At 43.0% G+C, this 12,087-nt stretch overlaps 1 protein-coding gene across 2 annotated transcripts in view; it reads left to right on the top strand.

Annotated features, from left to right (window-relative positions):
- slc1a4 (solute carrier family 1 member 4) overlaps positions 1-12,087 on the top strand; it is a 226,404-nt gene that overhangs the window by 136,026 nt on the left and 78,291 nt on the right. The window contains exon 1 of one of the 2 annotated variants that reach the window (XM_073051233.1): positions 3,911-4,661. The exons of the other annotated variant lie outside the window; for it this stretch is intronic. Within the exon in view, the coding sequence (XP_072907334.1) occupies positions 4,126-4,661 (536 nt within the window). The 5' untranslated portion in view covers positions 3,911-4,125. Of the gene's footprint in view, positions 1-3,910; positions 4,662-12,087 lie in introns of those variants that run through there. 2 annotated transcript variants of the gene reach the window in all.

The following is a 12,087-nucleotide window of genomic DNA, read 5'->3' on the forward strand; positions in this document are numbered from 1 at the left end:
AGAGATAGTGGATAATCCATTGATCGAGATTTTTCACAACTCAGCTCACAGAACTTCAGAACAGTGCCAGTGGATTGAAAATGTTAAGAAGAAAGTTAGTTTAATATCTCCAGTTAGCAAGATGTTGGTCAATAACTAAAGAAGAAGCAGCTAATTATTTGGCAAAGCTTATAAACCACGTCATCCTAGTTTTGTTTGACAAGTTTGCTTGAGTTCCTTGATTTGTAACAATCACAGTAAACGGATGGGAACCTGTTGATGTGGTGTATTTGGATTTCCAAATGCTTTTGATGAGGTGTCGCTTACGAGGCTAGTGCACAAGTTAACAGCTCATGATACTAGAGAAATTGTGCCAGCATGGATTGAAAATGGGCGCTTACAAAAAAAGAGAGTAGGAATACATAGATACTTTAATTTTTGGAGTGTCTCAGCTGTCAGTTGTTGGCCCTAAATTATTTACTATTTATATTAATAAACAGGAGAAGAAAGCAGAATGTATTTTGTCCAAGTTTTCAGATGAAGTCAAGTTACAATGAGGATATCATGACAATGCTGTAAAGAGATGGAATAAGTGGGATAAAATTTGGGAGATCTGGGAAAGTGTGAAATCATGCACTCCAATAGGAAGAATGAAAAGGTGGACTACTGTTTAATTGGAAAGGGATTGCAAGTAAGTACAGATGAATCTAGGTGTTCTTGTGCACAATTCTTAAAATGTTTACAGGCAAGATAAGTTGAGTTTATTATCATGTGCATAAGCATTGAGAAGTGCAGGTGCAGTGTAAAAGTTGCTTGCTGGCACACCACAGGTACATAGGTCCAAACAAGAATCAGAATCAGATTTATTATCCCTGACATACAATGTTAAATTTATTGTTTAGTAGCAATAAACAGAAAAAAATTACTATAAATTGCAAAATAAATAACTAGTCCCAACAAAAAGGAGCAATGAAATAGTGTTACATAAGAACATAAGAAACAGGAGCAGGAGTAGGCCATCCGGCCCATCGAGCCTGCCCTGCCATTCAATAAGATCACGGCTGATCTGACCATGGACTCATCTCCATCTACCTGCCTTTTCCCCATAACCTTTAATTCTCCTACTATGCAAAAATCTATCCAACATTGTCTTAAATATATTTACTGAGGTAGCCTCCACTGCTTCATTGGGCAGAGAATTCCACAGATTCACCACCCTCTGGGAAAAGCAGTTCCTCCTCATCCCATCCTAAATCTACTCCCTCGGGTAGTATTAATGAGTTCATGGACCATTCAGAAATCTGATGGTGGTGGAAGAAGTTCCTAAATCATTGGCTGTTGGTTCTCAGGTCCCTGTACCTCCTCTCTAAAGATATTAATGAGAAGTGGGCATGTCCTGGATGGTGAGGGTCCTCAGTGAAGGATGTAGCCTCTTTGAGACATCAACTCTTAGAAGAGAGAAGATAAAAATCTGCAGAAACTAGACATTAGTAAAAAAAAAAAAAAATTTTAAACGCAGATGTGTCCATAGTAGTGCAGGAGGTGGTCAACATTGCTGAGGTAGAATTAGGGTTGTGCAGACTGGTTCAAGAACCTGATGAATCATAGCTGTTCTGAAGCCTGGCAAAGGACTTATTAAGGCTGAGGATAGAAGTGAGAAGAGGATTACTGGGTGGTGAGAATCCATGATGATAGATTCTGCATTTGTTGATGCTGTTGATGGTGGGGTGGACAACATGTGATGGACTGGGCTGTCTCCACTAACCTTTGTAGTTATTTGTGTTCCTCTTTGTAAAATGGGGCTTTGTTCTTTGGAGTTTAGAAGAACAGAGGTGATCTTATTGAAACATTAAGATGCCAAGGAAGAGCATGAAAGGGTGGGTGTGGGAAGACTTTCACTGGTGGGAGAGCCTCAAATGAAGAGGTAATTTTTTAGGATATGGGATCTGTCCTTTAAAATTTGGATTTGCAGAGATTTCTTCACACAAAGAGTAGTAAGTCTCTGGAATTCTAGACCCCAGGAAGTTGTGGAGATAAGATCTGTCAGTACCTTCAGTTGAACTGGTCTTTTTGTGTGTTTTCCCCCTAGCCGTCAGTCTGTGGTTTTGTATTGCCATGTGCTCCTGTCTCCACTCCTGCTCTACTCCGGCCCCTGTATTACTGAGTACTCCGCCTCTCACCTGTTTCTCATTATTACCTGTTTTGCTGCCACTTCTGTCTCATTGTGCTCCACCTATCATCTGCCTCTCTGTTTATTGCTCAGTGTATGTTAGTCCTGTGTTTTCACCCACATGTTGCTAGATTGTGCCAGTGAATTTTCCTGAGCCTTTCTAGCATTTGTATCTGAACTCTGTCTGAATATTGACTCTGCCTGTTTCCCGATTCTGGGTTTTGGATTTCTCTGAATGTTTTGATCTCTGCCTGAACTTTGATGCTGACTCTGTTTGCACCTTGGGATTTGTTACTCAATTAATATCACGGTGTGCACAGTACTGGGTCTGTGATTGGATCCCTGCTCCAACGCCCTGACAAAGATCATTATGTATTTCAAGTGCAGGTAGATAGATTTTTGAAAGATTGAGCATTGGTACCAATGGGGATCTAGGACAGAAGAGGAACTGAAGCTTGGGGTGGATCAGCCACAGTGATATTGAGTGGTGGTGCAGGCTGGAGGAGGCCTGTCTCTATGTTCTTGTATGTTTTTAGCAAAGAAGCAGAGGCACAGAAGCAGCTGTCCTAACAAAACAGGAAAATAATTGTCCAAATGCTGTACTGTGTACTGGACAAAAGTTTGTCATTCCATCTGGCAGATTTATGGCAACAGAGGGCCAAGAGTGCCAGGAAGAGTGTTAATTTTACTGAGCCTTTAGGTCATCCTTCTCATTGGCTGCACTTTGGACATGTCTGTTGATGTTGCTGGCATAGCAATAGGACACTTGGAAAATTAGACCGTACTTATTGTATTACCAGGGTAGGGGTGGTAAGGGGGGGGGTGTGGGGATTGGGGGGGCAAGTGGGGATTGGGAGGAGGAGGGGAGGGGCAGGTGGAAGGGTAGGGCAGGGTTGAGAGTGGAGGGGAGTGGGGAAGGTGGAAGTATGAAGAGGATGTGGTAAGGGTAGGTAGAGGGGAAGAGCAAGAGGTGAGGGTGAGAGGAAAGTGAGGGGAGAGCATGAAGGAGGAAGAGAGATGAGACTGAAGGAGGAGGGGTGAGGTGAGATGGTCAAGAGGGAGGGGAAGAGAGGCTAGGTTGAGGAAGGGGAAGGGTTAGCAGGAGGGAGAGATGGAGGAGGTGGGAGAAAAGGGAGTCGTGAGGGAGGGAACAAAGGGAGGGACAAGGTAGGGGAAAGAAGGGTGGTGGAGAGGGCGGGGTAGAGAAAAGAGGGGGAGGGGAAGAGAGGTGCAAGGGAGAGGGGGAAGAGGGAGATGGTGGAGGGTATGCAGGGGGGAGGATATGATGGTGAGGGAAGGAGAGTAGGAAGAGAGGGGGTGGGAGGAGAGGGCTGGAAGGGGACTAGGTGAAGGAGGGGCTCAGAGAAGAGCTAAGGGAGGGGAAGGGGGAGAAGAGGAAGGATGAGGGGAAGGTGGGGTGAGGGGAAGAGAGGTGGAGAGGGAGAAGGATGTGGGTGAGGGAAGTGCACATGGAGAGGAGGGAAGGGGGTTGGAGGAGAGAGGGAGAGGTGGGTGGGAAGGGGAGAGAGTGGGATGGAGGGAGGAAGGGCATAGAGGAGGGATAGTATGAGGGGGAGTTTGGGGGTGAGGGGAGGGGGAATGTGTGAGGGAGGTGCAGGAGGGAAAAGGGGTGGGAGAAGTGAAGGCAAGGGGCTTGAGCGGAGTATGGGAGGAGTCTGAGGAGAGTGGGGGTAGGGAAAGGAGGTGGGGTAACAAGAGGGGAAACACTTTAGGGGAGGGAGAGCTTTTGGGGCTGCTTATATTAGCGGACAGTCATCAAAGACCCGCTCACTATTTGCCGCATTAGATAAGACTTCCCCCGGCTTTCAATTCGCCTCTCTGGTAGCCGGTTGCATCATCCGCTGCTGCTCCTTCCGATAGGTGTTTTTCCCATCGTCGCAGACGTGTCCGGCAGCCGCGGAGCGTCGACCGGGCTCTGGAGCTCTTCCCGCGGCGACCCTCAGCAACACCCACCCATGCAGAACGAGAAGCAGGTGCTTGCCAATGGGGATTTGGGCTTGGAGGGGCGTCCGCCGTGCTCTGGGACAAACTCAGTTGCACTGGCGACCGGCGAGATGGCCACGGCCCGGGGCAAGGTGTGGGGCTTCCTGAAGAGGAACTGCCTTGTGATCCTCACCGTGTCGGGAGTGCTGCTGGGGGTGGCCGTGGGGCTCGGCATGAGGGATTTGCATCTCTCCCCGGCTGACATGGTCCACTTCGCCTTCCCGGGAGAGGTGCTGCTCCGTCTGCTGAAGATGGTCATACTGCCCGTGGTGTTCTGCAGCCTGGTGTCGGGAGCAGCCAGCCTGGACACTCGAGCCCTGGGCAAGCTCGGGGGCAAAGCCATCCTCTTCTTCGGCATCACCACCCTGGTGGCTTCAGCTGTCGGCGTCACCCTGGGGTTGCTCATCCGACCGGGTGAACACAGCCAGGCTGAGGATGCCGGCAACCCAGCCCCGGGCACCCGGCTGCCCTCCAAAGAAGCGATTGACTCCTTCTTGGATCTCTTCAGGTAACAATAACGCCGGGGTTCTGTTGGGTGCGGGAGTGCTGGAAGGTCCAGCGGTTTGCTGGAGTTTCTCAACGGAGAACGCGGCAACTGAACAATGTGTTCAAGTTTTACCAGGGCTAGCGAGGGGTGGAATTATCAGGGGAAATCAGACCACGCTGCGTTAAGTTGATCGCGAAAGCAAGTTCGGTGTAAGGATGGGCTGAGAGTAACGGTCCGTTAAATGTGCTTTAATGCTTTTAGAAAACGTACAAGGACTTTCGAAGTGCTCTGTAGGTAGTGGGTAAACAACAGGTGAAATCAAATTTATTGGATTAATTTTAAAAAAAGCCCTTGTATAGGTATAACACGAGGAAATCTGCAGATGCTGGAAATTCAAACAACACACACAAAAATGCTGGTGGAACACAGCAGGCCAGGCAGCATCTATAGGAGAAGCACTGTTGACGTTTCGGGCCGAGATCCTTCATCAGGACTCGGCCCGAAACATCGACAGTGCTTCTCCTTATAGATGCTGCCTTTCCACCAGCATTTTGTGTGTGTTGTTCCTTGAATAGGTATAATGGGACAAATCACTTTTTTTTCTGTGTCATCTATGTTCTGGTTCAATGGAGGAAACGGGTGGTTTTGTGTGTTGCTTTTCTTTAATGAAAATGTTTGAAGTTAAAGTTTAATTGTCATTCAACGGTACACATGAATCCATCCAAGCATTCCCCTGGGGACAAGGTGCAGAACACAGAACCAGCACTGACACACAGCACATGCCACATATAGAACATGAAGGAGTATGAGGTCCAGGGTTTCTGCTCCGCTGAACGAAAGACACGTGTCCTTGTTGGCAAGTCTGACTAATGATGAGGGCAATGTGGTGATTAATGCAAAGCACTGCAGATGTGATTATAAAATTCTGGTTTATTGGGTAGCGAACTCACTGCCGAGTGTAAAGTTATGGATTCCATATGTCTGCAAGAGACTCCTGCTACTCCCATGGAGAGGTTCACTGTTAAACGTACTGCCATTTGAGCAAGTCCGTCAATGGAGTCTCTATTTGCTGTTTGTATTGATCATAGAAGATTCCATGGCAGCATTTGAAAAAAGCATGTGGGATATCTCTCAATATCTAACTCGCTCAATAGGTAAAAATATGTATTTTTAACTTCATCATTGCATATCCATTTATCAAAGCATGATGAGTGTAAATTGGTTGTTGGGTTTCCCACATTATGACAATGAAAATTGTCTGTAAAACACTCTGGTTAACTTGAAAGGGCACATGAGAGTCACCAAAGAATTTGAAGACTGATTGGGCTGAAGGTTTTTTTTTTGAATTTAGAACTTCAGGGTCAGAAAACCCAATACTATGGCAGGAGTCCATTCTCTGTCATACCTCAAGTTCTGTCTTTGTCTCAGTCTAATTATCGCCTCTCTCAAAGTCTCTGTTTTGATCATAGATCTCAAAACCAGATCTGGTCTCTATTTACCTCAGTCTCACTTAAACTTTCAGTCTTTTGGCCTAACTTGTTCATGCCAGTTTTATATTTGAGTGCCTTTCAACCCTGTCCTCTGCCCTCTGTCTTGTGTTGAAGCTGCAGGGTGTTGTAAACTCAGCCAGCTCCGAGATGGGCGCTAGCCTCCCCACCATCGGGGACATCTTCAAAAGGCGATGCCCCAAAAAAGTGCCTTCCATCGTTAAGGACCATCGGCAGCCAGGCCTTGCCTTCTTTTCATTACTACCATCAGAAAGGAGGTGCAGAAGCCTGAAGACACACATTCATCATTTTAGGACAACTTCTTTCCCTCCACCATCAGATTTCTGAATGGACACAGAACCCATGAGCACCACCTCACTATTTGCTCTCTTTGCACTGCTTACTTTATTTCTTGTAATCTATAATATATTTTAACTATTGCACTGTACTTTGATTTCTTTCTCCCCACCTCTCCTTGGGAAACATCCAATTAGTTTACCTTAATTGCATCCTCATTCTTGTGGCTCTCTGGTAAACATGTGGAGAGAATTTCTGTGAAATATACTTGTACTCCCTGATATAGAGAAAATCCAGGAGTGATTTCCTTGATTTTTTTTTAGGATTTTGAAAGAAACTGATAGCATGGGGGTGTTAGATTTGGAAATGATTTCATCCAGGAGGTTCTTCGGAGTGAAGAATGAGGCACAATTGTTGTGGTTGCACTCATTTTGTTAGGTGTCTGCATAGCCCAGGTCAGGCAGGGCCAGCCTGTTCGAACATGGTAAATTAATTTCATACTGCACACTGAGTTAAATGAGAAACCAGATACTGACTGAATCATGCTTCAGCTTTGCAAAGAAACTATTAGAATTGCATTTATTATCACCGACATATTTCATGGAATTTTTTGTTTTATGCCGACAGTACTGTGCAAGACATTAAAAATTACTAGTTACAATAATAAGTAAATAGTGTAATAAAGTTGAAAGTAAACTTATTATCAACACGTACATGTCACCACAACAACCCTGAGATTCTTTTTCTGCTGTCTTACTTAGCACATCTATACATAAAGAACTGTAAATAAACAGTGCAAATGAAGATATAAATAAATAGCAATAAATAACAAACATGGAATAACAATATAACAGAGTCCTGAATGAGAATAGTTATCCCTTTTTGTTCAAGAGCCTGACGGTTGCTGTTCTTGAATCTGTCGGTGTGAGTCCTGAGGCTCCTGTACCGTCTAGCTGAAGGCAGCAGTGAGAAAAGAGCACGGCCTGGGTGGTGACGATCTTTGACAATAGATGCTGCTTTTCTACAGCAGCGTTTCGTGTAGGTGTGCTCAATGGTTGGGAAGGCTTTGCCCGTGATTTTTACTGAGCAGAATCCACTAACTTTTGTAGGATTTTCCATTCAAAGGCATTGGTGTTCCCACACCAGGCTGTAATGTAGATGGTTATCACACCTATAGAAGTTTGCCAAGGTTTTCGATGCTGTGCCGAAACTCCACAGTTTCGGAAGTAGAGGTGCTGTAGTGCATTCTGCACAATATTTATATGATGGGTCCAGGACAGGTCCTCTGAGATAGTGACACATAGGAATTTAAAATTACTGACCCTCTCCACCCCTGATTCTCCAATGGAAACCTCTGGTTTCCCTCTCCTGAAGTCCACAATCAGTTCCTTGGTCTTATTGACATTGAGTGAGAGGTTGTTATTACACCACTCAGCCTCCTTTATGCTGATTCGTCACCCTCTTTGATGCAGCCCACATTGGGGGCTAAGTACACATCCCTGCGGTGCTTCTGTGCTGACGGAGATTGTGGAGGAGGTGGTTTTGCCAATCCAAACTGACTAGGGTCTGCAGTTGAGGAAATCAAGGATCCATTTGCACAAGGTTGTATTGAGGCCCAGGTCTTGGAGTTGACTGATTAGTTTTGAGGGGATGATAGTGTTAAATGCTGAGCTGTAATCAGTAAAGAGCAGCCTGATGTATGCATCTTTGCTGTCCAGATGTTCTAAGGTCCAAGAGCAGTGAGACGTTTAAAATGTGGTGAGGGACGGTTGAGTTACAAATAGCATGTGTGTTTCAGAAGGGAAGACATGGTCAAGTTTATGAAAAACAGGCCATGAACGGAAGAATTCAGGGTTGATAAAGAGCGAGTACTGGGTGATAATAATCATAATTAAAAGCAGAAATGGATGGCTACATCAGAAAGATTGACATTTTTGATTACACCGGGCAATTGGTTCAAGTATACTGAGCTATTGGCACAGTAATTTGAAGCAAAAGAAATGGCCAATGAGAAGCGAGAGCCAATTATGCTGAGTGCTTTGGGTTCAAAGGCATACAGTTTGCACTGCTGTCTGACTGCTCCTGCCAAACATTCAGAAATGACCTTTGACATTGTGAAAGTGATGCAGGAATACTAGGTGCCAAAGATGTTGTTGGTTACAAAATGCTTCAGGTTTCATAAGCAGAATCAAAAGGAAAGGAAGTCCATTTTAGTGTATGTGGCTGAATTGAAGAGATTGTCCGAGTATTGTTGGTTCGATAATGGGCTTAATAATGCATTGAGAGATAGTTTAGTTTGTGGAATCTTACAGGAAAGCATTCACAAACTGAAGCAAAACTTGCCTTTCAAAAGACCAATTGAAATTACTGTTTCAATGGAAACTGCATTCAGAGAAGCAGTTGAGTTGCAGTCAGGGATGAAAGTGAGAGTAAAATTGCAGCGTCTGAACAGAAACCAGCCTGACCAAACAGATAGTTACTGTTCTGACAGGGGCTCACGTACACCAAGCAAATGCAGATTTAAAGATGAGACTTACAGAAAATGCAACAAAGTAGGTCACATACAAAGAGCATGTCAGGTAGACAAAAATAAATGGACCGCACAGGGAAGAGAACAAACTAAAATGTCAAGTTGCAGAACACTATTCTGCATGCTGTTGATGAAAAATGTGATAATGGGAGTGACACAGGGCTATGTAGCCTTTAGATTTATAGCGTTAAAATTAACAATAGACGAGCAATATGGCATATGCCAGAAGCGATGGCAAATTAATTAAAATGGAAATTAATTAAAACTGGTTCAGCTGTTTCAGTCATTCCACAAAATGAGTTTGAACGACTTTTCAAAAATACTGAACTGAAGCCTGTAGATATCAAACTATGAACTCATACTGGAGAAAAGATAACTCCTGTGGGGATAATATTCCAAACTGTGAAATCCAACAATAGGCTTGCATGTGGTAAATCAGGAAATCCAGCATCGTGGGGGCATGATTGGCTGAGACGACTAAACTTGATTGGAGATGCATCCATCATTTCCATGCCACATCCCCTGCGATGAAGCCAATTGAAATCAAATTAAGAAAGGTATTGGATGATACCACAACTGTCTCCATGCTAAAGGCCATGAACTGTTGCCCTACAAAGGAGAAAATGGGTGTTGATGTCAGCTTCTGTTTAGAAAGCTTATTGGACCAAGGAAAGATAGTGCTGTTCTGAGGAATCGTGAAAGTGAAGAAAGCAATGGCCTGACTGCAGCAGTTTTTTTCTTTAGGAGTTTTCAGGAAAGTTGCAAGCATTTGGCTTTTGTGAGTATAAAGAACCAGAATTTACTCTGTGTGCATTAAGGTTATGGCATGAACTTCAAGTGAGAGACAAAAAGGTGCTTGTAAAAGTAGATGTGAAGACTAACACCCAGCTTGATGAATGGAAGGTGAAAAAGAAAGGAGTCAGTGGAGGTATGAAAACAGGATTCATCAGATAATGCTGTGGATGAGGAAACCAAGAGGAGAGATCAGATTGTAAAGGGGGCAGCAGAGGGATTAATGAGAGAATACTCCAGTGAACTAAATGTACCTACCCGAGATCAAGATGCACAACTAGAAGAAAAAGGAGGGAAGAGAAGGAGAGAAGGAATTGGAAGAGAATGGTGTGAAAGGGAGAAGGAATGTGAGAAGGGAAAGGGATTGAAGTTGCAGAGAGAAAAAGAGAAGAAAGGTGTCCAGAGCTCTCAGAACCACTTCCTGCAGTTTCAGATGAAACTCCTATAACCACTACTGGAATGAGCTGGGTTGATCGCACCCAAACCAATTTTGAGTGTCTAGGTGATGTGTTAATAGGTGTAAAGCACAATATAGTAACTTTAGCCTAATTTATTATCATAAAACAGCATAAATAAACCACACTAAATACTACTTAGTAAGTTACAAAGATATCCACAAATATTTCAGGGCTCATGATTCTTAATCTCCACTTGACTGTTGCTGTTGTCAGGGGATCTCTGAATTCCAACTTGTGAAATCACCCTGGGTCCATCCTGGGCACCTACTGATCGTGATGCCTTGGTGTCGGTGAAGTCCCAAGAACTGAGTGAGAGGTGCCTCAGTATATCGGGGTTCAATCCACGAGCATTGAGAGGCAGATAAATACTTTGGTCTTTTGTTCTCATGCCACTAAGTGCTTGAGGCCAAAAAAAATCCAGCCACTGTTAGTGAACATTTAACAAACTTGCAGTGTAAGAACACAGTTGATATTGGTGAACATTTAACAAACTTGCAGTGTAAGAACACAGTTGATATTGGTGAACATTTAACAAACTTGCAGTGTAAGAACGCAGTTGATATTGGTGAACATTTAACAAACTTGCAGTGTAAGAGCACAGTTGATATTGGTGAACATTTAACAAGCCTGCAGTATTTAACTTGTACAGTCACCTTGCATGCTGCAAGCTAATGAAGAGTTGAAGTGTCACTTTGAATTATTCAGGCATTCTTCTAGTATTTTGACAAAGTTTAATACACCAGAACACTGCCACGGGGGAGGCCCCAGAACCTGAGATTGTTTTCACAGCCACAGATCTCACTTGTGAAGCAGAGAGATCCCCATGTCAGGAAAGATCTTACCCACAGGAGTAAGAAAGCTTCCCAATGAAAATTCCCAAGGACAAATTAAAATTTACTATGCTGCGGATGTCTGTATATAGAGGTTGCATTATATAATACTGTATTCTGTGTATATAGCTGACATGCATTCTATATTGCATTGCAGTTTATAGCTCAGTGGGGGGGGAAGAGTTGTGTATTTAATACAATAATATTTGAGTAATATGTATAATCTTGTATATATAGTTTGATTAAACATTCTTAGTTTAAATAATTACAGATTATGTAAAAATACATTAATTACATATGTCATCACATTACCACGTGATATGTGCACGCCTCACTTAAAGTAAACTCGAAGTTAGACTTCAATTTCAGACTTCCTTTTCTTTCTTTTCAAATCTTTTTATTAATTTTTTTAAGAAAAACATAAGAAAAATATTAGTACAAAACATTTGAGAGTACATAATAGATTAATTAACAATCAAATATGTATTAATCAATACACAGAGTCTCTCAAACTCATAGTATAATGTAAAGGAATTAAGGGAAAAAAAAGAACCCCCCCCCCCCCAAAAAAAACAACGAAAAAAAAAACTAAAAAAAAAACTAACCAACATGGGCAATCGCATAATGTTAAATACATACAGCAGTGCCAATGACTCCCAACCTCCATCCACACAATTCAGGATAATAACAATAAGGTTCAGGATCAGACCATTTAATTCATATGAAAATGTTGAATAAATGGTCTCCAAGTTTCCTCAAATTTAACTGAAGAGTCAAAAACCACACTTCTAATTTTTTCTAAGCTCAAACAGGAAATAGTTTGAGAAAACCACTGAAATACAGTTGGAGGGTTAATTTCTTTCCAATTCAGTAAAATAGATCTTCTAGCCATTAGTGTAACAAATGCAATCATTCGTTGGGATGAAGCGGATAAACAATTTCAGACTTCCGTGTCATCCTTTGAATTAGCTTAATGTTTTGACTTTACAAAACATAACAAAATCCCTTTTGCCTCCATTGATTTCTGAAATGGTGAACAGCATCAAGCATATA

This window comes from Hemitrygon akajei, chromosome 7 (assembly GCF_048418815.1).
Source record: "Hemitrygon akajei chromosome 7, sHemAka1.3, whole genome shotgun sequence".
Classification (NCBI taxonomy): Eukaryota; Metazoa; Chordata; class Chondrichthyes; order Myliobatiformes; family Dasyatidae; genus Hemitrygon; species Hemitrygon akajei.